Source organism: Macaca fascicularis, chromosome 9, assembly GCF_037993035.2.
Source record: "Macaca fascicularis isolate 582-1 chromosome 9, T2T-MFA8v1.1".
Lineage (NCBI taxonomy): Eukaryota > Metazoa > Chordata > Mammalia > Primates > Cercopithecidae > Macaca > Macaca fascicularis.
In genome coordinates this window covers 110,803,749-110,831,583 of record NC_088383.1, presented here as the reverse complement: position 1 = coordinate 110,831,583, position 27,835 = coordinate 110,803,749, and the positions used below count along the sequence as shown (strand labels likewise).

General features: G+C 52.3%; 1 protein-coding gene across 20 annotated transcripts; it reads left to right on the top strand.

Annotated features, from left to right (window-relative positions):
* Positions 1 to 861: 861 nt before the first annotated feature.
* On the top strand, positions 862 to 27,161 carry KCNIP2 (potassium voltage-gated channel interacting protein 2). Of its 20 annotated transcripts, none has more exons than XM_074002576.1 (11): positions 862 to 1,158; positions 15,072 to 15,167; positions 16,379 to 16,432; positions 17,059 to 17,183; positions 17,410 to 17,437; positions 17,562 to 17,631; positions 17,799 to 17,869; positions 18,000 to 18,107; positions 18,265 to 18,369; positions 18,506 to 18,568; positions 26,854 to 27,161. In XM_074002576.1, exons 4-11 carry the CDS (start codon positions 17,071 to 17,073, stop codon positions 27,139 to 27,141), a joined length of 846 nt encoding a protein of 281 aa, XP_073858677.1. In that variant the 5' UTR covers positions 862 to 1,158; positions 15,072 to 15,167; positions 16,379 to 16,432; positions 17,059 to 17,070; the 3' UTR covers positions 27,142 to 27,161. The 20 variants fall into 20 exon arrangements, with proteins under 20 accessions (XP_073858677.1, XP_073858680.1, XP_073858678.1 ...); XM_074002579.1 differs by lacking the exon at positions 26,854 to 27,161 and adding an exon at positions 18,857 to 20,282; XM_074002577.1 differs by lacking the exon at positions 16,379 to 16,432.
* Positions 27,162 to 27,835: the final 674 nt, after the last annotated feature.

The following is a 27,835-nucleotide window of genomic DNA, read 5'->3' as shown; positions in this document are numbered from 1 at the left end:
TTCTTTCCTACTGTGTATCTTGACTTGGATCCCCAAACCTGTCAGTCGCTCCCCAAATCTGCTGGAAAACAAGGAATCTAGGACAGGACAGGTGACAAAAGAGAAGGGGCAGAAAAGTTGCTGCAGGGGAGGAACAAAAGAGCAAGGATGTCTGAGAAACTGACATGGTTCACTAGTTTTCTTATCTTCCTAGTCGGTCTATTGGGGGTCATTAGATCAGTGAAGGAGGCACCCTGAGAGTGAATAGGTTCCAGAGACGGGGTTGTGGAGTGGGTGAGAGTTGGGGTCCTTCTGGAACTTGAGAGAAGACGAAATAGTAGTCCATTGGCTCACGATGAGCCTGCTAATATTAGAGGCTGGGTTGACTCTTCCTTTGCATCCCTATCCTGCTTTAAGCACGGTGGGGACCGTCTGGGACCACAAGAGACGCATACATGGGAGGAGGAACAACAGAGAAAATAGAGGCTGACATGGAGGCAAACGGAGCGGGGACTCAGAGATGATACCCCAGGCTCTGCCTCAGCCAGAACTGTGTTGACGAAGGGGGAAGGGAGAAGGGGTGCCTGAGAATTAGGGGCGGGGTTTCCTCTCAGTGTGGCTCTTCTGTCCCGCGCTCTTCTCCACCCTCCCCCCAACAAGCCCCGTGACTTTTGGTTTAGGGGCAGATTGCTGGGGAGCTAGTCTCCTTCCCCGCACTTTGCAGTTCACCCTTTCACCGGGTGCCTCCCCCGGGCTGCAAGGGTGGGGGCGGGGGTAGGGGGAGCCAATCCCGGCAGCGCCAAAGGGGGGAGGCGGCGGTGACAGCCGCGGGGAGGGGGCGGGAGGAGAGAGGCGGCTCGGCTCGGCTCCGCGCTCAGCTCCGCTCTGCCTCCGGCTCTGCGCTCACCTGCTGCCTAGTGTTCCCTCTCCTGCTCCAGGACCCCCGGGTAGACCTCAGACCCCGGGCCCTTTCTCAGACAGCCTCAACCCGAACTCCCCCAGCCCCGACAGTGCACTAGGCCGCCAGGGGGCGCCGTGTGAGCGCCCTATCCCGGCCACCCGGCGCCCCCTCCCACGGACCGGGCGGGAGCGGGGCGCCGGGGGCCATGCGGGGCCAGGGCCGCAAGGAGAGTTTGTCCGATTCCCGAGACCTGGACGGATCCTACGACCAGCTCACGGGTGAGTCAGTGACGTGGGGGTCGCGGGAGGGAGGGTGGCTTCCTCCACACCCTTCCGCCTCTCCGACCCCGACCTGGCCCGCACCCACACTCTGCCCCATTCCCAGGCACTCTTCTGGCAGGTCTGGGCGGCAGGACACTGGGGTTCAAAGCTTTGGGTCCCGCAGGGGTTGGGGAGGAACAGAAGAGGCAGGTGTGGAGAGGCAGCAGGTGTGGGCGTATGTGACACAGGGCTGGGAGGGTATCTGGAGTGGGAGGTGTTACGTGCGTGAGCGCCTGTCATTCTGTGTGTGTGTGTGTGTGTGTGTGTGTGTGTGTGTGTGTGTGCGCGCGCGCGCGCGCGCGCCTCCCACAGCTGGTTGCCATGTGCCCTGGGCTTGGTGACAGCTAGGGTGAGTGTGATTTTATGTGGCAGTGCAACTGTATGGTCTTGTCAGATGTTTGAGGTTGCATAGGACCCTGGCTGTACTGATGAAGTTGTTTTGACCATGTGTCTCTGTTATATGTGCAATGATGTGTTTTGAGTGTGTAATTCTGTATGAAGTGGTGTGTAACTACCAGAGTGTGTCAGGGCTCCACTTTAGGGTGGCTTGTCTCTTTGTAGACTTCATGACCATAAGCCCTCTGGGCAAGCATTTGTTAAAGTAGGTTGTGTTGTGTTTTGTGATTGTGAGATTAGTGTTTGGTGCTAGTTGTGTACTTTCATGTGGTGATGTCTGCAGCAGGGCTCTGTGAGTGTCCATGACGTGTCTCATCCTTGCTGCCTCTCCAGCTTCCTGGTACAGATAGGGGTCTTTAGTACACCCCACTGCTTCACCAAGTTTTCCGCAAATAGCCCAGGTGGACCCAAGGAGGGACTCTAGTGTTCAGCTGCCCAGCCTGGTTTCCAAGAGACCTTATGGCTCTAGCACCTAGCCCCTGTAGGAAGGCTTTAGTTAGTGCTGGGTCAGCCCTCTCTTCCCACACCAAATCATGTACTCAGATTATTCTTACAACTGAATCCTTCAACCCCCAACAAACCTTTCAGAACTTCACTCAAACCCCAGGAAAACACATCCTCTTGCTTCTCCTCCAGAGCCAGAGCTAGAAGCTCTAGGCTTGGGAAGTTCCATGTGATGTCCTGTATGTCCCCCCAAACCACTTGGCTGCCTGGGCATCCTCTCTTTCCCACATGGGGAGGTATGTGCGACCAGTACATCTGTGCATGTGCATGTTCCTGGGTTTGGTAGGAAGAGCCATGTGTTTGTGTAGGTGACTGTGTCACCCTTCGTACATTTCCATGTGTGTGTTTGTGTCTCTCATTGTGCAGCCTGCTCTAGAAAGCCAGCAGAGTGGGAGGAGGGAGGCTGTCTCCCTGAGGCCAAAACAAAGCTGGGGAGGTGGAGGGAAGCCATGATCCTTGTCCTTCCTGAGGGGAGTGAGATTGAGACCTGGGAAGGGGGAGGGGACTAGGATGAGGTGCCTTGAACATGTGCCTACCCCCACCCCCCATCACTGTTCCTGGGAAGGCCCTAGTCAGGATCAGGGGAGCCACTCAGGCTGGCCCCAGATGAGAGAGCATGCCAGATGCCCCTCAGAGCTGGATGGAATCCAAAGGGCCCGCTGTCCAGCACTTCCATGAATTCTGTTTCCACCTCCATCTTAGAATTCTTGAGAGTAGTAAGGGCCTAGGGGCCTTCAATACCATCACATTAAGTCAGTGTTTGCTTCCAGCTTTAAGGGGTTCTCCTGCTTAATGGAACCATCCCTTCCGCACTTAGCTATTTGAATGAGACTGGGTGGCGGAAGCGTTTGTATTTGGAGATGCCCTGCCTCAGGTCAGTCAGGAATAGAAGTGTACCAACTATGTGACTTTTGTTTTCTTGGCCTCACCTTTCTCATCTGTAAAAGAGAATGTTACTTCCTGGCTGCCTGCCTGCCTCCCAAGGGAAATGGAAAGGTCAAATGTTGACAAGCGTCAAGAATCGTGGTACGGGTCTACAGCAGCCTACCTGTAGATAGCTCCGCACAGGACTTGGAAAGTAGACATAGTACTACCAGGAGCTCTCATCTCGAAGGGCGGCTTATTTTATAGTGGGAGACAAATCAGGTTGGGACGCCAGTGTTAACGAAGACTCTGGGCGGGCAGCGGCGCCAAGCTCTGAGTGCTGCGAGATGCCTAAGCTGAAGCACGAAGGGGAGTCGTTGTCCGCGGTGCTGAAGCGCGCGCCAGGCCTCGCCTTCCCTTGCCTGCAGGTGGGATTCCTGGGATCAGATTTAGGGTAATCTCCAGCTCCCGTCATCCTGGCCCATCAGGCTTGCAGGGAGGCAGCTGGAAAGTTACACCTCAGGGCATCCTGGGTACCTTCGACCGTTTTGCTTCCCCACTCCCAACCCAAAGCTCAAAACGGAGCTGGGAGACTCTTTAGGAAAACAAAACAAAACACAGTCCGAGCCCCACCCGGACCCCTGTCTAATCCCTCGGGTCTTCCCAGCCCAGTGGGGCCGCTGGGCAGTGCGGTTCCGAGGGGAAAGGCTACGTTTAGCGGCGGCCCTGTCTGAGTGGAAGAGAGAAAGGCCAAGAGAAGATGCGGAGAGGGTTGGAGCCTGACTGGCCAGTCCTGAGCTCGGTCCCCGAACTGGGATCTCTCCTTGGAGTCCCTCCGGCCCTGAGTATTGTTCCCGGGGCGGGGGTGCCCCCGTGTGGCTGCGAGGAGCCATGCGCACGGAGCTGCTTCGCGATGGGGTGGTCGCCGTCAAGTTGGTAAGATTTGCCCAGAGTTAGGAGGTCATTCCCACCACTTAAAAGTATGCTTTTCAAACAAATATGCAGGATCCCAGTCGAAAGAGCGGGACTATATCTCTCCCGTAGGCTTTCCCAGGAATTTGAAGGCGTTAGAGGGTCCTGGAAGGGTTTACTTGGAGTGTAACCTGATAGGGATGAGTCCAGAGTCCGGGAAAGGGGCTCAGTGGGACCGAAGTGGGGGGGTGGGGGTGGGGGTGGGGCTCTTCTCGAAGCATTCGGCTGTAGCCAGCGTGTGGTGGTAAAGTCTGTAAACCTGCCGCACCGAGACAAACGCAAATAGAAACAGTTGTGAGAGCAAGGAATTTGGAGCCGGGAGACAGAAAACAGTGGGACACAACTCTGCCGCCTCTTCTTTGCCACCTCAATACACTGGCCTCCTCTCCTTCCTCCTGTCTTGTCTTCCATTGGTCCAGAAAGTGTGGAAGTGTGGGGAGTTGCCATGACAACTCTGTCCTCTTACTCCTTCGGCTCTTTATGCCAAAATGGTGGGGGCAGGGTGCAGGGTGCGGGGAGGAGTGCGACAGGCGGAGAAAGGGGGGCTGAAAGGAGGCAATAAAAGATACGGTTCATTCCCCATCCAGCTCTTTTCTCAAAACCCACATGTACTTGCCTGGCCTCCCCGCCAGAACCCAGAAAAATGCTCTCTGAGAAGGTTGAGTCCGCGCCACCCCTCCCTGCCCCCCTAGTCCAGGAACTTTGGGGGCGGATGCTTCACATGATGGGGCCAGGGTGAGCTCCTCTCAGGCGGCCAGGAGCACATGGGAAGTCTCCAGGGTTTCAATCCTATGCCTGCCGGGCCGGCCCTCCCGCGCCGCCCACGCAGGGCCCACTCGGGTGAGGGCGGAGACCGGACCGCCCCGGGCCCTGGGGGCGGAGCTTGGACGCAGAGCTCTCCGCCAAACCATGAACCGATGCCCTCGCAGGTGCCGGAGCCCGCTGGGGCAGGCAGCGCGATCTCTCTACCAGCTGGTGACTGGGTCGCTGTCCCCAGGTATGAGGAAGGGAAGGGAGGGGCAGGATCCTTCAAAGAGTGAGCGAAGTGGGGTAGGAGCTCCGCAGAGGTAGGGAGGGAAGGGCCCCTCACATAGATGGAGGGAGCAACATCCCTCCAAGAAAAGAGCTTCCCAGGCAAGATCCCGGACAGAAGCGGAGCAGGGGATGGTCCTCCTTACAGAGTAGGAGGAAGACAGCGCTCTTCAAAGCGCTGTCTTCAAAGGAGAGGGGCATCGAGGTCCCTCACAATGGTGGAGGGGGCAGGGCTTCTCACTGAAGGCAGAGGAGGGGGCCTCAAGTGAGGAGCAGGGCGCCTCCCAGGGATGAAAGGAGGAGGCTTGCGGCAGATCAGGGAAAAGGTTCAGCTATTTCCTGCATTTCTTGGCTGAAGGGGTCTTAAGATGAAGGGTCAGTGTCCAGAAGGAAAAAACCCTGAGATGGGCCTAGACCGACATGAACTCAGCTAGTGAGTTCATGCATGATGTGGGACGGGTAGACTTGTGTGGCTTAAGGATTGTGTGTCTCTATTTTCTCTCTCTCGGAGTGTGTATTAATGGGATTGTGCATTACTAAGTTGTGCATCACTGGGCTATGCATGGCTGAGTCTGTGTCTCCGTGGGGTTGTGATCACTGGGATTCTGTGACACTGAGACTGTGTGTACCTGGAGTTCTGTACTTTAGGATTGTGTTGAGGGTTCCTGAGTCTCTAAGTTAGTTGTGTAGCCTTTGTGAGGTTGTACCTTGGTGTGAGATTTGTGGAGTGTATGAGGTGTGAATTGTGTGTATCCCATGGCACTGCTGAGGTGTGTTTCCTTATGACTGCTTGGGCAGGGCCCACAGAACCCAACATCCCCTCTGCACCTGGCCTCAAACAGACCAAAACAACCTGGTCCTGTGGCATTCTGAGATCTGTCATTTTCTGGCTCTCTCCATGGGTATCCACTTGAGCCCCTGGAGTATAGGTAGGGCCTGTGGCCTCTCCTTGCCATCTATCCCCCAAAAGGAGGGTAGATGGATGGTCCTGAGCCAGAACCATACCTGGAAATCTTCTGGGGAGCATACAACCTCCAAGCCCCCTGCTTGGGCCTGTCTCCAGTGACAGATGGCTGGAGCCAGGCAGGGCCAGCTCTCAGTCATTGTAGGCATGACTTCCAGGACCCAAAATAGCCCCAACGTCTAGGGAGGTCATTAATCACCCAATGCAACTGGGGGCTGCAGTGTCTTTGGCCTAGCTAGGAATGGTGTGGGTCTGGGGGACTGAGAGAAGGGCTTTGAGGTCCTCACTGGCCGGGTTAACAGTGGCAGTGGGGGGTGGGACAAAGGTAGACTGGGGAAGGTGGGACAGTTGCATAGAGTGGGTTCCCCCACAAGGCGGTGTTACTCACATTTGAACTGGGGGAGATAAATAACTAAATGACAGGAATATCTCTGTGGTAAGACATGAGGGATATGGGGAAGGCCCACCTCATGCCTCGAGATAGTTTTCCCTTGAGTTCCCACTCTGCCAAATTGCTTCCATTGAGATTTTACTTTGAGTGAAGAGCTAAATTCGTGGCACAGGGATGCTTGGGGAGGATGGATTTGGCAAGTTTCTCACAGAACCTGAGGACTTGAGAATTCTCTGAGTGGGGAGAAGAGAGAGCCTGGAAAACAACTCGCTCTTTCACTCCTGACAGACTCGACCACGGGATGCCTGGCTGATCTAGGACCATGAGTCCTGGCGGGGTTGGGTCAAGGTCTCTGAGAGTTGAGAGTGGGAATTAGGAAAAGGAGGGGCCAGGGCCAGGGCAACTGACTGCAAGTTATCAGCAGCAGGGAGCAAGGAGGTGCTGTTGTGGGGCCCCTTTCCATTCAGATAGTCTGGCTTGGCATTCAAGATGTCATGGAATCTGACCCTTTTTAATTTTATTACCCATAACTCCCTTACCTAAACTAAGCTGTAGGCCCTAGGATTCCTTGACACCCCACACATACTGGAGAGACTGCCTGAGGGAGCTGACAGATCACTGACTCTGGTTAAACTCATTATTATTATTATTATTATTGACAGAGTTTTGCTCTGTCAGTCAGACTGGAGTGAAGTGGCGTGATCTTGGCTCACTGCAACCTCCGCCTCCTGGGTTCAAGCAATTCTCCTGCCTCAGCCTCCCGAGTAGCTGGGATTACAGGCAAGCGCCACCACGCTTGGCTAATTTTTATATTTTTAGTAGAGACGGGGTTTCGCCATGTTTGTCAGGCTGGTCTTGAACTCCTGACCTTGTGATCCACCCGCCTCGGCCTCCCAAAGTGTTGGGATTATAGGCGTGAGCCAGTGCGCCCAGCCAAACTCATTCTTTATTAGCATGTCAGCTGTTATCTTGGGAAAAAGATCACTCTTTTTTCCCAAGATAAGCAGGGAGCTTATAATGGCGGGGAGCTTCAATTCCTTCATCTGCAAGATAGGTATACTACCACTCACTCTGACCATGTCAGCTGTAAAAACAGGAATAATAGATCCTACCTCTCAGGTTTATTATGAGGACTAAGTGAGATACTACATGTAAAGTATCGAGGACACGAAATAAATATTGGATAAATATTATCTCTTTGTTTATTTGTTTGAGATGGGGTCTCACTTTGTCATCTAGGCTGAAGTACAGTGGCATGATCATGGCTCACTGTAGCCTTGAACTCCCACCTCAGCCTCCCAAGTAGCTGGGACTGTAGGTGTGCGCCACCATGCCAGGCTTTTTTTTTTTTTTTTTTTTTTTTTTTTTTTTTTTGAGAAAGAGTCTCGCTCTGTTGCCCAGGCTGGAGTGCAGTGGCGTGATCTCGGCTCACTGCAACCTCCGCCTCCCAGGTTCAAGCAATTCTCCAGACTCAGCCTCCCAAGTAGCTGGGATTACAGGTGTGTGCCACCATGCCCGGCTAATTTTTGTATTTTTGGTAGAGATGGGGTTTCACCATTTTGGCCAGGCTGGTCTCGAACTCCTGACCTCGTGATCCGCCTGCCTCAACCTCCCAGAGTGCTGGGATTACAGGCATGAGCCACCTCACCCAGCCCAGGCTAATTTTTTATAGAAGCGGAGTTTCGCCACGTTGCCCAGGCTGGTCTGGGACTCATGATCCAACCTCCTCAGCCTCCCAAGTGCTAGGATTACAGGCATGAGCCACCCACTGTGCCTGGCCAAATGTTGATCTCTTTGTTAAGGTGGACAGTTGATATTTGAGCCTGACCTCCCAGTTAAGAAGCTTTTGCTATAACTAATTTCATAACCTGCCTATAACAGCTCCTATCACCTATAGGCATCCTACAAATATTTTTTGAATGAGTAGATTCCTTAGAGTTCTCTCAGTGGGGCTGTCTCTCCCTACCCAGTGAGAGCATATTTGGTTCACCTTCATTGCACAAGCACTAGCTCAGAGCCTGGCACTCACTTTGTGTAGGTCCAGGTTTTTTTTGTTTGTGTGTTTTTCTTTTAACATCTTCGCTCTCCCAGGAGGTTGGAATGTATTTGAGGAAACAAGACTGATACAGAGAAATCTGGGTTCAAATCTCTGCTTCATATCCTGTTAGTTGGGTGACCTCAAGCAAGGCCCTTTACCTCTCTGCACCTCATTTACCTCATTAGTAAAATGGGTACAATACTATTCACTGCCCATCTCATGGGGTTGTTATGAGAAGCCCTCGAGATAATAGTCTTTGTGGAAATGCTTTATGAACTATTAAGAGCTATAGAAATGTAAGGGGGAGTGTTATGCTGTTAATAATAATGGTGGCAGACACTTATTCAGTAGTTACTCTGTGCTAAGTATTACTCTTTTTTCTTTTTTTTTTTTTCTGAGGTGGAGTCTTGCTCTGTCACACAGGCTGGAGTGCAGTGGCATGATCTCAGCTTACTGTAACCCCTGCTTCCCCAGCTCAAGCGATTATCCTGCCTCAGCCTCTCGAGTAGCTGGGATTACAAGCATGTGTGCCACCATCTCTGGCTAATTTTTGTATTTATAGTAGAGACAAAGTTTCACCATGTTGGCCAGGATGGTCTTGAACTCCTGACCTCAAGTGATCCTCCTGCCTCGGCCTCCCAAAGTGCTGGGATTTCAGATGTGAGCCACTGTGCCTGGCCTGTGCTAGGTGTTATTCTAACAACTGTCCATATATTATTTTATTTTCCCCTCCTCAGCAACCATATGGGTTGGGAAACAGGCATACAGAGGTTGAGAGCCCATCCAGTTATTGCAAGTTGCAAAACTGGGATTTGAAACCAGGGAGTCTGGCACCCTAGTCCACCCTATCACTTACTATGCTACAACAACACCTTTTACTGTTCCCACTGATAACATTACAGAATTCCCTGCTGAATTTTGAGGACTGCAACGACAGGTTACTGGTAGACCACTGAAGGCTGGACGCTCTGAAGGGAAGGGAATTTAAGCTGCCTCTAACGGATAGGTAAGAGGAAAAGCAGAAGGGAGGGCAGCCCTGACAGAGATGGTAAGAGCAAAAACACAGAAATAGGACAGTTTGGTGTGTTTGAGCTACAGTGAGGAGGCCAAACTGGCTGAAACAAAAGTACCCTAATGAGGGTAGAGGGAAGAATGTTAAATGCCAGGGGTGGAAGTTGGACAGTCATAGGGAGGTATTTGCTGGTTTCATCTGTAAATCAGTAACCTCTAAGATGTGACAAATGGCAAGCAGTCCCTGAATAGACTTTTTCCTAGGGGAAAGGAGTGGAACAGGCCAAGCCTATTTGAAGCCGGACGTGGTGGCACACGCCTGGAATTCCAGCACTTTGGGAGGCCGACGGGGGCAGATCACTTCAGGCTAGGAGTTCGAGATCAGCCTGGCCAGCATGACAAAACCCTACTTAAAAATATAAAAATCAGGTGGGCGTGATGGTGCACGCCTGTAATCCCAGCTACTCGGTGGCTGAGGCACGAGAATCGCTAGCGCCACCGCACTTTAGTCTGGGTGACAGAGCAAGACCCTGTCTCAAAAAAAAGAAAAAAAAAAAAAAAAGCCTATGTGAAGCGTCATCTTCCCACCCCTTCCCTGGATGGGGCAGGTCAGGCAGAAGGAAGGGGTATGGTACCGTGTGAGGTTGGACGCCTGCCCCCCAGTGGTGGCTGTATAGAACTGCAGATCAGGCAACCTCAACTGGGGCCTTAGGGACTAGTCCCCACCCCACAAATTGGGTTGAGACACAGTCATCCCAGAGCTGGACAAGAGGGACGGCTCTTTCTGGGGCCAGTCCCCCTAAATTGGGGCTCTCGGCTGGGCCAGCTTTCCAAGAAGGGAGCCAGTGTAGTGTGGTGGTTTAGAGTGAAGGCTGAGTCAGACTAGGTTAAAATTGAAGCTCTGATCTTGAAGATTTGCTTAACTTCTCTTTGACTTAGTTTCACCACCTGTAATATGAGGATAATAGTACAGGCTTCATAGGTTTATTGTGAAATTCAGTGTTACATCGCCTGTAAGCACATAGTGCTTTATCTATTACATAGTCAATGCTCAGTCACCGTTAGCCAGCAGCGGTAGTAATGGTATTACTAACCCAGAGGCCCTAGTCTTGTGGCTCATTGGCTCTGTAGGCCTATCCCCACCCCTTTATACACACACACACACACACACACACACACACACACACCCCACCAAGAAGAGGCAGGGAAGAGGAGGGAGGGACCCCAGGGATGCTGGCTGGGAGGGGTGGCTCCCTTAGAGGGTTCAGATTTCCCTCCTACAGCAGCTGGGCTTCTCCATCAGCTCAATAACAGTTCCCAAGGAGCAGGCAGGGCTTGCTCCTGGATGAAGTCCCAGCCAGAAGGAGCCAGCACAGTCCCCCCTCCTTTCCCAAGAAGCTTGGGTCTCTTGACCCCAAAGGCAGCTGCAATAAGTCCCCTCCCCAGAGAGTCCTGATGGGGTTAAGTGGCCTTTTTCTGCCTAGGCTACTGTATCTTATCCCCCCATCCCTTGGGCCTCAGTTTCACTGTCTGTGGCCTGTGGGAAGAGAGTGCTTCCCTCCTCACAGTCTCTATGGCAACCAAATCGATATTGCTGGTATCCTCCTAGCAGGAGAGGTGACTGCCTTCTCCTCCATTATTCTCATACAATTCTATGCCAATACAATGACACAATGGTAGACCCACCCTCCAAATTATACGACACATCCACCTAACAAACTTCAGACCCACATCCTACAACCCTACTAAAACACAGGAACCTCACTCCCCATGCACGCTCACAAATACTTCAACACACTCCCACACATGCAGACCATAGACACCCAGCTCACATACCCATATACGCAAGAGTCAAAATGCATAACTGTACGCCAAACACACCTCTGTGACAGGTGCACAGTCATGTGTAAGCACACACATAAGAGGAGACATACACACTCCCATACTGACAAACATAGGAATATACACACAGGAAAACACCTAGCCACCATAACATATTCTAACCCATGCATCTGATTACTTATACATGTGCAGATGGTGGTTTCTCACACATATACACACTGCCCTTCCCTGCCTTCTCCCTAAGCTCAGCTCCTCCCTCTGCCCCCTCCCTTTGGCACAGAGTAGCCACAGGATGTCTAGGGGAAGCACTCCTCAGGGACAGAGGCGGGTCACTGCCCCCTCCCTCCTCTGGCCCATATCTTATCCTGTCCTGGTCCATATTCTTTGCACCAAAGGTTCCTGAGGAGGTGCCAGTTCAAAGGCTGAGGTGGCCCTGCAAAGAGGAAGAGGCGGCGGCTGTGGTTGGGAGGCTTGTGGGGCAGAGGCGGGGTGATGGGGGAGAGGGAGGAGATCCTAGTAGGAAGAGGGGGAGGGAGGCTGCAGGCAGTCCTACTCAGGCTGGGGAGCCTGAGGGGGAGGTGGTGTGAGGCGGCAAACCAGCGTGTCTGAACCTGGGCCCTGTAGGGGCCATGCCCTAGGCCCACCATGAACCTGGAAGGGCTGGAGATGGTCGCTGTGCTCGTGGTCCTCGCTCTATTTGTCAAGGTCCTGGAGCAGTTTGGCCTCTTTGAGCCTGTCTCCTTGGAAGGTAATCTAGGTGTCCTGGCATGTCTGAGCTGCTGGCTGGTGGGGCAGCTGCCCCACAGCACTGGGGAGGGTGTTTGTCTGTTTTCATGACTGGGGGCAGGGATGAGCAGGTGAGTGATGAGACAGGGATCTGGGAAGTGAGTAGGGGTGCTTGGGGGATATGACATCTGGGAGAGGTGAAGAGGAGGCCTCGAGGAGTAGATACGGAGGGAGGAGGGAATCTGGGGGACAAGGTGTCAGGAGGTGATGAGGGGTGCAGTGTGGGAGGACTGGGGTGTGGAGATGAGGAGGTGAGGGGATCCTGGGGGATACCAGGAGGGGTCTGGAGATAGGGAAGGAGTGTCTGGAGTAGAGGAGGGAGGTTCTAGGGATCCTGAGATAACACCAGATTTCTGGGGGGTCCTTTTTGGAATCAGGGGCCCACCATGGTGCCTGTGCATCTTCTCCACACCTCCATCCATGCAGTGTAGCTTATGGGGTGTGTGGGCTCAGTGTGTGAGAGACACAGGGTGTGACTTTGTGTTCCTGTATGTGAGAGAGTACAAAGTGTGTAACTGTGAGCCTGTGTATGGAACAGGGATGTGACTGTATGTGTGAGAGTGACAGGGCATGTGGCTTTGTGAGAAGGTGGATGTGGCCAGGCCTGAGTGGCACAGTGTGTGGCTGAGCCTGTTTGGGTATCAGGTTGTGCATGTGGCTGTTTCCAGAGTTTCCTGAGGATATACCAGCTCCATACCCAAGGCTTGGGAGGAGGTGGGTTCTGGAGGGAAGAGTGTGAACATTGTGAAGGAGACATTTATAGCCCAGCTCTGATTGGGGATGAGGAGTGGATCAGATCAGGGACCCTACTTCCCAAGCCCCCTTGCCTCTCCAGGCTCCTATCAGGATCCAAGTACAGAATGGTCTCCAGGGCCTAGACATTGGGAGTGGAAAATCAACTCCCCTCCCCACCCCACCTGAAAGTCAGTAGGGAGAGTAATATTGGGGTGGAGAGGAGAGCACTTCTGCCTCCCCCTTGGGAGTTTTGACCTCCCCCTCCTCTTCACAGCTAGAACTGTGTAACTCCATAGCATGGCTGTTCCCCAGTGCCACCAGGGACAGGAAGACAGACTAGAACCATGACGGAGGACTGCAGGGTAGATACCTGGAAGAACTGGAAAAATATGAAGGAAGCTGGGAACAAGAGAAGGTCCATGAATTACCTGCTCTAGGGTTCAGTAAGAGCAGAAAACTCTTAGCTCACCCTCCATCCTCTGCTGCATTTATTAGGGTGGAGTGGGGAACAGGGAGCTGGACCTAGATGAACTGGGACAGCTGGGCTGAGCTTGTTCTCATTCAATCTGGAAAAGGTGAAATTGATTGAGTTCTAACTTGCCATTCATTTTAGATGGGAAAGGGGAAAGAGGGGGCATCTGGGAATCCCAGGCGCTTTGGGCTGAAGGCAGCCATTCTCTTCTCACCTTTAGAGGAGACAGAGGCTTGGAAACAGATAGGGGGCTGGGATGGGGGGCAGGAGAGCCACCCCGAGTTGGGCGACTACACCATTGGAGGCTCCAGGCGCAATCCGGCTTCGGGAAACCAGAGTCCAGGCTAATGGAGCCCTGGGCCGGAGGCCAGGCCACCATCGATCCCCCTGCCTGGCCCACCACCTCCCTCCCACCTCTCCATGGCTTCTGGGGTGGGAGGGAGGTAAGGATGTGTTGAAGTAGAGGAGGTGGTTACTCACCCAGCTACCTCCTGGTAAGGGGGCCTGGTCTGGAGGGTGAAGCCTGGATTGGGAGGGTGGGGTATATGGAGAGGGAGTAACCTTTAAAGGAAGTTGGACCCCTCCAGGAATGGACTGAGGCCGGCTTTAGCCACTGTGTCAGATCCAGTGGGCTCTGACCTAGGAATCTGGATGCAGTGCAGCTGGGAGACACACAGACACACAGATAAACACACACACACACACACACACACAGAGTAACACTGAGGGTCCTCTGGGGGTGCAATTAGAGCTGTAGAAAATGTGCAGAAATAAGGGGAGAAGAAGGGAAGGGGAGCCATGATCAGTGGGCCCTGGATAGCCCCACAATAGACCAGAATACTCCCCTCCAAGATCTCTTATTGCCTCAAAGTTTACTATTATTTCACCCTCAAAGAGCAAGCATACTGGAAAAGACTGTGAAGGGGCCGCAGTTTAGGGTAGATGAGTTAGCTGATGAGCAACCCTGCCCTTTGGCAGAAAGATTCTGGGCGCCTTGGAATGAGGAGGGGTTATAGGAAAGAAAAGTGGGTGTACCCAGGAAAAATGAAGCCTCTGTGGGTGAGGTATTGAGGTAAGCCTTAGATATCTGGATGCCATGGGGACCCAGGGCACAGTGTGATATGGGTAAGTGTCATGACAACCTTGATATGTATCATGTTATAAGGTCACAATGTCATAGTGTTCTTTGTAGACTCACGGGTCATGATGTCCCAGAGGCATTGTGTGTTCTTGTGTGGTTTGATCATGCTGTATGTGAGATGGCCTGTATGGGTCTCCATGTGTGTGCACCCTGTTTTACTTAGGTCACATTTGTATTTGTTTGTTAAGGAGTAGCAGTTCATAGTGTGTGTGTGTGTGTGTGTGTGTGTGTGTGTGTGTTGGAGCATACATATTAGACCATCAGGTGTGAATTACTGGATTTCAAGCTGTCACTGGCACCCATGACTGTGATGTATTGCTCTACATGTCACTATACACGCCCTGTCACTATAGGTATGTGTATGAGAGAGGTGTTCTTACCCAGGCAATCCTTGAGTTGGACATCATCCTAAGAGGTCCAGCCATGGCACTTGAGCCAAGGGTACTAGGTCAGCAAAGACACTGAGGCCACTGCCACCTCATCCTTGCTGCCTTGCTGTCATCCGCCACGTCCCATTAAACAAAGTGCCTAAGCCTCACCTCTATGGACCCACTGGGCTCCCCTAACCCAATTCCAACCACCCTTGCCATTCCTTTCCTCCCCCTTAATTCCTCCCCCAGCCCCATCCCCAGATGGGGTTGATTTGTGACTGGTGGGGAGGGGACAGGGAACAGAGGGACAATGGGAGTTAATGCGCCTTCCCGGGGTCTTCTCTCTTCCCAGGCCACCCTCCAGGGCCCACTAAAAAAGCGCTGAAGCAGCGATTCCTCAAGCTGCTGCCTTGCTGCGGGCCCCAAGCCCTGCCCTCAGTCAGTGAAAGCAAGTGCCTCTCATGTGCTTCCGGGGGCGGGGCCCGATGTGTGCGTGCGTGTGTGTGCGTGTGCGCGCGCGCGTGCCCCAGGCCTACGCGTGTGTGTGCACGTGTGCCCCAGGCCTGCGTGTGTGCGCGTGCTCCAGGCCTGCATGTGTGTATGTGGGGGGGAGGGCGTGCCCCAGGTCTGCGTGTGTGGGGGTGGGGCATGCCACAGGCCTGCGTGTGTGTGCGCGCGTGCTCCAGGCCTGCGTGTGTGTGTGCGTGTGTGTGAGCGTGCTCCAGGCCTGTGTGTGTGTGTGGAGGGCATGCCCCAGGCCCGCGTGTGTGTTGAGGAGGAGACGTGCCCCAGTCCTGCGTGTGGAGGAGGGGGGTGCCCCAGGCCTGCGTGTGTGTGTGTGTGTGTGTGTGTGTGTGTGTGTTGGGGGGCGCATGACCAGCGTGGTGGGGGCGGGGGGTGGGTGCTGGCTGGGCTGCAGCATAAGGGGGCGTGGCTGCCGTGCTCATATGCGACTGAAGCTAGCGTGTGTGGGCGTGGTCAGTTGGGGGCGGGGCCCGAGCGTGTGTGGGTGTCACTGCTCCCGCAAAGCTGTGGGACCCGAGAGTGTGGGTGTGACCAGTGTGACCGGGCTGAGGCCTGAGCCTGTGTAGCTGTGGCGAGACCAGGCGACCGTGAGGGTCCGTATGTGGCTTAACTGGGTTAGTGTCTTCAACTCCGTGCGGCCGCCCCCTTCCCCACTGTATTTTGGAACTCTGATGTGTGTTGCCTTTGCCCCGACAGGATGGTGACAGGTGTAGAGGATGGCGCCTGCCCTCCTTCAGACACCAGGGTATTTGGGTTTTCTATCCCAGCCTGGTCCCCTGCTGAGTGATCTCGAGTTGAGTGACCTCGCTTTGTCTCTAGGTCTCCATTTCCTTAGTTGGGCCTTGCCTACCTCGTAGGATCATACTGCATTTTGCAAACCATAAAGGCCCGCCTTGTAGTTATTTGAGCGTGCTGTTGTGTTGAACATAGATGGGTCCCACACGTGGGTCGGAAAAGGACAGGCGTGAGTCCCGCAAGCTTGTGTGCATGGGTCCGTTTCGTGTGTGTCTGTGCTGGTTGGGTGTGCCTTCGCGCGGGCTAGGGTGTGAGGTTTGCTCTGAGTGTGAGGGGCCAGGTGTGTGTCTGCAGTTGGCCGGGTCTTCCGCTTTCTCGGTGACAGTTCGCTCCCTTCAGCATTAGCCGCCCCAGCCTCCCTCCGCCCCCACAGACCCCGCCTGCTGGACCCAGGTGACTTACGCTCCTTGTGGGGGTGGGGCGGGGCGGGGCAGGGCGGCTTTGCCATCTTGGGGTGGGGGGCTCTTGCCTGGGGGCTGGATATTGGGGCCGGGGCGGGACTGAGTTGGGGTCGGGGGTGGGGTCTGGATGTAGGTTGGCTGAGCTGGGCGGGGCATGGCTTAGGCATGGCTGGGATAGATGGGGCTGGGCTGGGCGAGGGGAGGGGGTTGGGCGGGGCAAGGCCGGGGCTGGGCGGATCTGAGTTGGTCCTCGAAGGCCCGGAGCTCCGACCCTTAGACGCCCCCTCTTGAACGTGCTTTTCCCACTCCTTCCTTTCTGAAACGAAGATGCAGCTGGGGGCCTTCCCCTCCAAACAGGGATCCAGGGCCCAGGGGCGAGCACTGAGTCGGATCCCCGGCTCTGGGGCCAGGCCAGGCCTTGAACTGCTGATAGACCTCGAAGATAGCCAGCATCTTTTCTCCTTGCCTCAGTGTTCTCGGCTCGGGGCCTAGGGAACTGGCAGCCTGGTCTCTAGCATCGGATGGGACCGGGGGCGGGGAGGGGGTGAATGGGTCAGTGATTTGAAGATGGGTCGCGGAGGCCGGGCCTGAGGCGCAGCTGTCCTCACCGCTCCGCAGACAGCGTGGAGGATGAATTTGAATTGTCCACCGTGTGTCACCGGCCTGAGGGTCTGGAGCAGCTGCAGGAGCAAACCAAATTCACGCGCAAGGAGTTGCAGGTCCTGTACCGGGGCTTCAAGAACGTGAGTGCAAGGCGAGGCCAAACTCAGGGTGGGAACAGGAGGACCCAAGCCAGTCCACAGCTTCCCAGAAAGCATGGCTTGGATGCTTGAGGTGCTGGGTGGAAGGGAGGCAAGGCCCTGAGACTGAACTTCTAGCTGGAGGTTCTGGGGCGGGGCCGGAACGGAAGCGGCGCCTGTAGACTGTCAGTTTCCTTCCATGTTTTTTATTTGTGCACTGGGAAAGAAGTCTTGCCTCCCATCACATGAGCCACGTGGTGAGTCCTCTGGAGGCTTGAAGATTATCCCCCTCCCTGGGAGTCTTGGGCCATGGAGGGTGGGGGTGGTGAATAGAAGGGGATTTTGTCTCTGCCCTCAGCCTGGTGCCCTCTCTCCTTCCAGGAATGTCCGAGCGGAATTGTCAATGAGGAGAACTTCAAGCAAATTTACTCCCAGTTCTTTCCTCAAGGAGGTGAGGGGACAAGGCGCAAAGGGCAGCAGCTGTCCTTCTCTAGGCTGAGGGAGGGAGGGATTCTGGAGGGGCTGGGAATGCCAAGGTGATGGGGGGTATGGGGAGCTCCATAGAAGGAGGAAGTCCTCTCCTTTGTGGAAGCCAACTTCTCCACACTCACCCTGCAGACTCCAGCACCTATGCCACTTTTCTCTTCAATGCCTTTGACACCAACCATGATGGCTCGGTCAGTTTTGAGGTGAGCTGGGCGAGGTGGGCCAGGGAAGCCTGTTTCCTGGACTTCAGGGCCAGGATCTCCAGGCCAAACCCAGGGAAGGGGTTGGGTGAAGAGTACCTGAAGACACAGCTCCCTCCTGCCTCCTTCCCAGGACTTTGTGGCTGGTTTGTCCGTGATTCTTCGGGGAACTGTAGATGACAGGCTTAATTGGGCCTTCAACTTGTATGACCTCAACAAGGACGGCTGCATCACCAAGGAGGTGCAGGGCAACTGAAGGGCTGGGGGGCTGTGGCACTGATGGGGGTGGTGTGCAGAGGGTGATGGGAGGGAAATATGACCCATATATGCCCACAAGCAAGGGATCAAGGGAGGCTGGAGGCTCTGAGGAAGCATCCTCTTGTCTCTTGGCCTAACAGGAAATGCTTGACATCATGAAGTCCATCTATGACATGATGGGCAAGTACACATACCCTGCACTCCGGGAGGAGGCCCCAAGGGAACATGTGGAGAACTTCTTCCAGGTACTTGGGACTGGGTAGGCTGGAGGGCCCTGGAGTGAAGAGAAGGAGACCAAGAACCAGCAGGGAACTCACCTGACTTCTGTCTGCCTCTCTTGCCCATCCCTCCTGTTCTCCCTGCCTGACCACCTTCTTGTAGAAGATGGACAGAAACAAGGATGGCGTGGTGACCATTGAGGAATTCATTGAGTCTTGTCAAAAGGTACAGCTCCCTGCCCTCGACATTACCCTGACCTGGACTCAGGCCTGATTTAGTAATGTAGGGAAAAACTTCTTTGGGCAGAATACCACCTCCCCATCTCACCCCCACATTTCAATCCTATTCCTTTGTGGGAGGCTTAACCCTTCCCTACCTCAGGTCTCTCTGGGCATCTCCTTCCTCTGTGCCTTTGAATGTCCCCATCTGTGACTCAGTGTCCCTCTCCCTGTCTCTGATAAGCTCCTTCTCTTTCTGTCTCTTCAATCTGCCTCGCTCACACCATGGCCACAGGATGAGAACATCATGAGGTCCATGCAGCTCTTTGACAATGTCATCTAGCCCCCAGGAGAGGGGGTCAGTGTTTCCTGGGGGGACCATGCTCTAACCCTAGTCCAGGTGGACCTCACCCTTCTCTTCCCAGGTCTATCCTTGTCCTAGGCCTCCCTGGGGGCTGGAGGGATCCAAGAGCTTGGGGATTCAGTAGTCCAGATCTCTGGAGCTGAAGGGGCCAGAGAGTGGGCAGAGTGCATCTTGGGGGGTGTTCCCAACTCCCACCAGCTCTCACCCGCTTCCTGCCTGACACCCAGTGTTGAGAGTGCCCCTCCTGTAGGAACTGAGTGGTTCCCCACCTCCTACCCCCACTCTAGAAACACACTAGACAGATGTCTCCTGCTATGGTGCTTCCCCCATCCCTGACTTCATAAACATTTCCCCTAAAACTCCCTTCTCAGAGAGAATGCTCCATTCTTGGCACTGGCTGGCTTCTCAGACCAGCCTTTGAGAGCCCTGTGGGAGGGGGACAAGAATGTATAGGGGAGAAATCTTGGGCCTGAGTCAATGGATAGGTCCTAGGAGGTGGCTGGGGTTGAGAATAGAAAGGCCTGGACACAATGTGATTGCTCAGGCATACCAAGTTATAGCTCCAAGTTCCACAGGTCTGCTACCACAGGCCATCAAAATATAAGTTTCCAGGCTTTGCAGAAGACCTTGTCTCCTTGGAAATGCCCCAGATATTTTCCATACCCTCCTCGATATCCATGGAGAGCCTGGGGCTAGATATCTGGCATATCCCTGGCATTGCTTCCTCTCCTTCCTTCCTGCATGTGTTGGTGGTGGTTGTGGCAGGGGAATGTGGATAGGAGATGTCCTGGCTGATGCCTGCCAAAGTTTCATCCCACCCTCCCTGCTCATCGCCCCTGTTTTGAGGGCTGTGACTTGAGTTTTTGTTTCCCATGTTCTCTATAGACTTGGGACCTTCCTGAACTTGGGGCCTATCACTCCCCACAGTGGATGCCTTAGAAGGGAGAGGGAAGGAGGGAGGCAGGCATAGCATCTGAACCCAGTGTGGGGGCATTCACTAGGATCTTCAATCAACCCGGGCTCTCCCCAACCCCCCAGATAACCTCCTCAGTTCCCTAGAGTCTCCTCTTGCTCTACTCAATCTACCCAGAGATGCCCCTTAGCACACTCAGAGGGCAGGGACCATAGGACCCAGGTTCCAACCCCATTGTCAGCACCCTAGCCATGCTGCCATCCCTTAGCACACCTGCTCGTCCCATTCAGCTTACCCTCCCAGTCAGCCAGAATCTGAGGGGAGGGCCCCCAGAGAGCCCCCTTCCCCATCAGAAGACTGTTGACTGCTTTGCATTTTGGGCTCTTCTATATATTTTGTAAAATAAGAACTATACCAGATCTAATAAAACACAATGGCTATGCACAGGCTGCCGTCTCTGCCTTTTGTCCCTCCCACCTACAAATACTACACAACCCCTAACTCATGCACCTGCAGCCTTTTAGATCCCCAAGAAAGTGGCTTTCTTTTCCATAGTTGGCCATACCTTGGCATGAGACTGAGACATAGGCTCTGGAATGGTTGGAAACCCACCGAACCTCAGGCCTCCACATGAATCTCCCTCCCACACAGCCTGAGAGGAGACAAGGAAGGAAGGACAGGACACTGATGTCCCAAAGACTGTGCCAAGCAAGCTGTTTTTTAGCTGACATTCTTACAAGTTGAATCACAGATTTCTAATTTACAGACTTTTTAGTTAATCTCAAAGTGCTTTCTTTTGAGGGGGCTCCCTTTACTTTTTTTCTTCTTCTTCTTCTTTTTTTTTTTTTTGAGATGGAATCTCTCTCTTTCGCCCAGGCTAGAGTGCAGTGGCCAGATCTCGGCTTTACTGCAGCCTCCGCTTCCTGGGTTCAAGCAATTCTCCTGCGTCAGCTTCCCGAACAGCTGGGATTACAGGCGTGCGCTGCTATGCCCGGCTTATTTTTGTATTTTTAGTAGAGACAGAGTTTTCGCCATGGTGGCCAGGCTGGTCTCGAACTCCTGACCTCATGTGATCTGCCTGCCTGTGCATCCCAAAGTGCTGGTTCCAGGCGTGAGCCACCGTGCACAGCCCCTCCCTTTAGTTTCTAATGAAAGTTCCTTTGTGTCAACATTCCAACCTTGCCTCCAGTATAGATAAATATTTTTTTGTGTCCATACCCCAGCCAGGAATGATGGGGGAATGAGATGGAGTGGACCCAGCGCAGGTCACCATGAGGCAGATGGCACAAAGGATGACACGGACTTTGTGTGTTCCCACTCTTTCTTTATTCTGTGTTCTGCTCCTGCAGAGGGACCCACCAATGGTAGGTTCCTCTCCTCCTTTCTCTGGGTCACCATTATGTGGTGACTAAATTTCACCATCCATAGGGGAGTATCAGGCCTTCTCCTCCCTCATGACAAAGTCAAGGGGAGGGATATGTTGTCCAAGAAGCAAAAACTCACTTATAGCGTCCATTGTTTTATCATCTGTGTTCCCTGCTTATATCATCAAAGAGCCATCTGCTCCTTGGGTCCTTGGGTTTCTTTGAGTCGTCAGCATAAAGATCTGATAAAAGCTGTGGGCCTATTATCGAGAAGAAAAAAAAAATGCAAGAATTCCCATGCATTTTTGTATCCCTTTAGCTCATCTAAGGGTCCTAAGTTAAGAACCTGTGATCTAGAGTGAGTGCAGCGGCTCATGCCTGTAATCCCAGCACTTTGGAAGGCTGAGGTGGGTGGATCACTTGAGGTCAGGAGTTCAAGACCAGTCTGGCCAACATAGTGAAACCCAGTCTCTACTAAAAATACAAAATTAGCTGGGCATGGTGGCACATGCTTGTAATCCCAGCTGCTTGGGAGGCTGAGGCCAGAGAATCGCCTGAAGTGGAAAGCGGAGGTTGCAGTGAGCTGAGATGGCACCACTGCACTCCAGCCTGGGCAATAAAGTGAGACTCTGTCTCAAAAAAAAAAAAAAAAAGAACATGTGATCTAGTCTTAACTCTCCATTTTATAGAAGAAGCAGGCTCAGAGAAGGGAAACTTGCTCAAGGTCACTCAGTGAGTTTGTAGCAGGACTGAGACTAGACTCAATCCCTCAAGTCTGTCAGCAGTGGCCTTTGGGCACAGTAAAGAGTCATATGTGGGCTGGGTGTGGTGGCTCACGCCTGCAATCCCAGCACTTTGGGAGGCTGAGGCGGGCGGATCGCAAGGTCAGGAGATCCAGACCATCCTGGCTAACACGGTGAAACCCTGTCTCTACTAAAAATACAAAAAATTAGCCAGGTGTGGTGGCGGGCACCTGTAGTCCCAGCTACTTGGGAGGCTGAGGCAAGAGAATGGTGTGAACCTGGGAGGCAGAGCCGGCAGTGAGCTGAGATTGATTGCGCCACTGCGCTCCAGCCTGGGCGACAGAGCAAGACTCCGTCTCAAAAAAAAAAAAAAAAAGAGTTGTATGTGAAGGGTTGGATGCTGTGCATGTTATGCATAATCCAAGCAAAGGATTGTGCAGGCTGTGACAGGCTCTCATGATGCCTTCTGCTTTTCCTTTATGGCACTTCTCAGTTTGTAACCATATACTTACTTGGGTAATTATTTACTTGTCTTCTCCAATACCCTGTAAGTTCCTGAGGGCTCCCTGAGTGCCTGGACTAGGGTTTTTTTCTTCACCATCTTATTCTTGAGGCCTGGCACATAATAGGCCTTCAGTAAATAATAGTGGATGAAAGGACATGGTGAATGTGTGTATACAATTACATAGGTATGGAGACACTTGTTTTTCTTTTGTTTGAGACTGGGTCTCACAATCTCAGCTCACTGCAACCTCTACCTCCCAGGTCCAGGTGATCCTCCCACCCCAGGCTCCCAAGTAGCTGGGACCACAGGTGCGCACCACCATGCCTGGCTAATTTTTTGCATTTTTGGTAGAGACAGAGTTTCACCACATTGCTCAGGCTGGTCTCGAACTTCTGAGCTCAAGCAATTTGCCCACCTCTGCCTCCCAAAGTGCTGAGATTACAGGTGTGAGCCACCATGCCTGGCCCAGTTTCCATTTTCGAAGATAGATTCAAGTTTAGTGGAATAGAAGCAGAGAACTGCTAGTAAGCTGAGAAGTGCCCCAGAGCCCAAGCCTACAGATGAGATCCAGAAAAAAACAGTAGGTTGGCATTCAGATTGTCGCCCAGGCTGGAGTGCAGTAGAGTGATCTCTGCTCACTGCAACCTCCACCTTCCGGGTTCAAGCGATTCCCCTGCCTCAGCCTCCGAGTAGCTGGGATTATAAGCACATGCCGCCATGCCCGGCTAATTTTTATATTTTTAGTAGAGATGGGGTTTCGCCATATTGGTCAGGCTGGTCTCAAACTCCTGACCTCAGGCGATCCACCCGCCTCAGCCTCCCAAAGTGCTGGGATTACAGGTGTGAGCCACCACGCCAGCTTCAGGTTATTTCATCTTGGCCATTGGTTGGGTTCTGAATGTTGTCAGCTGCTCCATCTCAAAATACTCTCCTTTCTTGCCTTCCAGTATTTCCTACTCTCCTGGTTTTCCTCAGGCCCTTCTGGCTACTCCTTCTCAGCCCTCCCTTATAGACTCATCCTTCTCAACTTGAATTTTAAATCTTAGGCCCCACAGCTCAGACCTAAGCCTCTTTTCCAAACCACCCCTAATCCCATGGCTTTAAACACCATCGATATGCAGAGGCTCCTAAGTTTATATCCCCAGAACTCTCTCTTCTGAAATCTAAAACCTATCTATCCAATTGCCTTTTTTTATTTTTTTTTCCTGTCATCCAGGCTGGAGTACAGTGGTGCAATCATAGCTCACTGCAGCCTCAAACTCCTGGGCTCCAGTGATCCTCCCACCTCAGCCTCCAGAGTAACTAGGACTACAAGTGTGTGCCACCCACACCCCACTAATGTTTTAATTTTTTGTAGAGATGGGGTCTTACTATGTTGCCCAGGTTGCTCTTTAACTCCTGGGCTCAAGTGATCCTCCTCTAGTCTCAGCTTCCCAAAGTGCTGAGATTACAGGAATGAGCCACCGTGCCTAGTCCAATTGCCTATTTGATATATTAATGTGGATCTGTAATGGTTAAACTTAACATGTTCAAAATGGAGCTTAGATTCATGCCTTTCCAGTCTTTCCCATCTCAGTAAATGATACCAACATTCATCTAGTTGCTCAGGTCAAAATTTAGAAGTCTTCATTTCTTCCTCTCCTTCATTCTCCCTCCACCCCCATTTAATCAATCACCAATTCCACCACCAAAGGTACACCACCTCTCTCTGTCTCTGATGCTGTTTCCTAGCCCAAGCCACTATCACTACTCACCTAAATTACTCCTTCCTATTTGTCCGTCTGAAGTAGCTCCTTGATGCAGTTGGTAGGTTTCTTCCCTTCATAGCCCTTACCACAAACTGTGAGTTCCTATGTGTGTACTGAATTTGTTATTGTCTGGTTCTCCAAACAGAATGTAAAATCTGTGAGGGCAGGGTCCTCTCTCATTCATTCCACAAATATTCATCATAGGTATACTAAGCACTGTTTACTGTTGTAGGTGTTGGGGGTGGGTGGGGAGAGGTGTGGTATGGTGAGAAAGTGTATAGCAGTTATGTAGCAAGAACCACTCTTCAAATTTGAGGGACACAGAAATGGGGCCAACCTTCCCTATGAGACTGGACTGTGGAAAGTAGGAGAAATCGTGGCTACTGACTTGCTGGCGGTCGCCATGGGATGAGATGTAAGGCAAAGAGGAAAATGTCATGAGACTAAGGACATCAGCCAGAATGACAGCCCCCAAATCTCCTGTCAACCTATAAGGAAGAAGCTGAGGCAAAATGACTACAAGTAGAGAGTTTATTATAAGCTTGAGGATTGCAACCCAGGAGCATAGATTCAAGTTGCCCTAAATAGACACTCTGATTAGTAGCAGTTACAAGTGGATTTTTATAGGAAAAGAAGAGGCAGTTCCTGAGTTATTTACCAAGAATTTACATTAAAATAACATAAGCTATTGACTAACTATATATTGTTAAACTATAGGGTATGTGTTAGAGTGTCCAGTACAACATTATTAGGTTAATTTATAGCTACTTGTGTGGCAACAGCAAACAGTGTCAAGAGATGATTACCTAGCTCAAAGGAGGGAGGTGTAGGATGTGATCCTGTCATTTTATTCCTTTTTTTTTTTTTTTTTTGAGACCGAGTCTCACTCTGTTGCCCTGGCTGGAGGGCAGTGGCACAATCTTGACTCACTGCAACCTCTGCCTCCCAGGTTCAAGTGATTTTCCTGCCTCAGCCTCCCAAATCGTTGGGATTACAGGCACGCACCACCACGCCCAGCTATTGTTTGTAGTTTTAGTAGAGACAAGGTTTCAACATGATGGCCAGGCTATTCTCCTGACTTTCTGCCTGCCTTGGCCTCCCAAAGTGCTGGGATTACAGGCGTGAGCCACTGAGCCTGGCTGATTCTGTCATTGTAATGCCTCGCTGGGCCTATTTATTTTTAATTTTTAAAGATTTATTTATAGGGCGGGCGCGGTGGCTCAAGCCTGTAATCCCAGCACTTTGGGAGGCCAAGACGGGTGGATCACGAGGTCAGGAGATCGAGACCATCCTGGCTAACGTGGTGAAACCCCATCTCTACTAAAAAAAAAAAAAAATACAAAAAATGAGCCGGCCGAGGTGGCGGGCACGTGTAGTCCCAGCTACTGGAGAGGCTGAGGCAGGAGAATGGTGTAAACTCGGGAGGCGGAGCTTGCAGTGAGCTGAGATCCAGCCACTGCACTCCAGCCTGGGCGAAAGAGCAAGACTCCGTCTCAAAAAAAAAAAAAAAAATTTATTTTTTAATTTTTTAATTTTTCTTTTTTTTTTTTTTTTAAGAGGCAGGGTCTTGTTCTGTGGCTCAGGCTGGAGTGCAATGGTGAGATCCTAGCACTACAAGTACACATCACTATGCCTGGCTTTTTTTTTTCTTTTTGAGATGGAGTTTAGCTTTTGTTGCCCAGGTTGGAGTGCAATGGCACTATCTCGGCTCACAGCAACCCTGGTTCAAGTGATTCTCCTGCCAGGCATCTGCCACCATGCCCAGCTAATTTTGTATTTTTAGTAGAAACGGGGTTTCTTCATGTTGGTCAGGCTGGTCTTGAACACCCGACCTCAGGTGATCCATCTGCCTCAGCCTCCCAAAGTGCTGGGATTACAGGCGTGAGCCACCACGCCCGCTGTATTTTTATATTTTTCTAGAGACTGTGTCTGGCAATATTGCCCAGGCTGGTTGCAAACACCAACACTGCACCCAGCGATCTGGGCCTGATAATTTAAGAGGACTCACATTTCTCAGATAAAGCTTCTTTTCGGCCAGGTGAGGTGGCACATGTCTGTAATCCCAGCACTTTGGGAGGCTGAGACTGGAGGATCACCTGAGCCCAGGAGTTCGAGACCAGCTCAGGCAAGATGTTGAGAGCCCTGTCTCTACCAAAAATGAACAAATTAAATGAGTGTGGTGTCGGGCACTCACCTATAGTCCCAGCTACTCGGGATGGCTGACGCAGGAAGATCCCTTGAGAACCCAGGAATTCAATACTTAAGCTATGATTGCACCAGCCTGGGTGGCAAAAGTGAGACCTCTTATCTTACAAAAAAAAAAAGTTGTGTTCTCAACCCCAACGGACCACAATATCCAGTGAAGCTGCTACGGCCCCTAACTCTCAGCACAGGAGGTTCCTTAAGAAAATGCTTGGCCGGGCGCGGTGGCTCACGCCTGTAATCCTGGGCGACAGTGAAACTCCGTCTCAAAAAACAAACAAAAAACGCTTGCTCCTAACCCCCATCTCAACAATCCAGGATTGAAAAGAAGAGGGACCATGAAAGTCCCTGAAACTACAAGTTGGGCTATGGCTAGAGGAGGTAAATATCAGACTGAAGTGTAAGATGGACATTACTAAGTCTTAATCATCATTTCATGTTTATACCTCACAGGCTGAGACAGATTTCTCAAGCAACATAAACGTAAAGTGCATTAGGACAGGACTACAAGAGAGCTCTGAGAACATACAGCGAGGAGACCCAAACCCATCTAGGGCTCAGGGAAGGCTTCCCAAGGAAGCGATGCCCATGCTGAGGCCCAAGGGATCTCATGCCCCACTGCACACACCGCGCGCTCCCCATTCCCAAACGAGGCAGGCTTTTCATGCCTCCCTACCTTTGGACTCTGTTGTTCGTTCCACTTTCTTGGAGTACTGTCTTCCCTCCCCTCCTGCTCAGTAAAGCTAACTTCACATCCTTTATAATCCAGCTGAAAAGTGAAGCCATGCCCACGGCCTCTCCCCAAAGGAGGAGTGAGTATCACCTGTTCTGAGCTCCAAAGTTCTTGGGGACACCTTGTGGGAACTGCGTGTGTGGTGGCTTGTCTCCACCACCGTACTGTGAGCTCATAGTGTTCCTAGAGCCCAGCACCAGGCAAGCTCTATAGATGTCTACTGAATGAAGCAATGAACGAATGATTTCATTTGAAATGGGATTAGGGGAAAATGATTCAAGGCAGAGGGGTGAGCTGAGCTCCTTGGAATGGTGTCTTTACCGAACCAAGCCTGGGTCAGGCAGATGTAATGAGCCCACATATTACAAGAATCTCCATAAAAGTAGGTCAGTTCTTTCCTATCTCTTTAAGAACGAGAAGCTGCGGTTCCGCGCCTGCGCACTGAGAGAGTAAACACCTCTCCTTTTCACCTTCCCCCCTTCTCCCTATTGCCCCAACCGGCCGCAGCCTCCTCCCATACGCCCCTCCTTCGGGCCGGGTAATGGTCCGTTCCAGGGTGTCAGGCTTGTTCCGGAGGGTCGCAAGCAGAAATGGTACATTCCACTGCCTTCATTACCTCTGCTTTTCGCGTCTCCTCTGTTCTATTTCCCCCTACCTAGAGGAGCTTAATAGGCTAGCCCCAAAAAAGGCGGGGGAGCCGGG

Bases quoted from the DNA above. Each gene is read 5' to 3' on its own strand.
- KCNIP2 (XM_015456603.4), top strand. From the start codon at position 1,086: ATGCGGGGCCAGGGCCGCAAGGAGAGTTTGTCCGATTCCCGAGACCTG. The intron at 1,159-15,071 runs GTGAGTCAGTGA...CTCTCTTCCCAG, and splicing joins ATCCTACGACCAGCTCACGG to GCCACCCTCCAGGGCCCACT. The intron at 18,108-18,264 runs GTGCAGGGCAAC...TTGGCCTAACAG, and splicing joins ACGGCTGCATCACCAAGGAG to GAAATGCTTGACATCATGAA.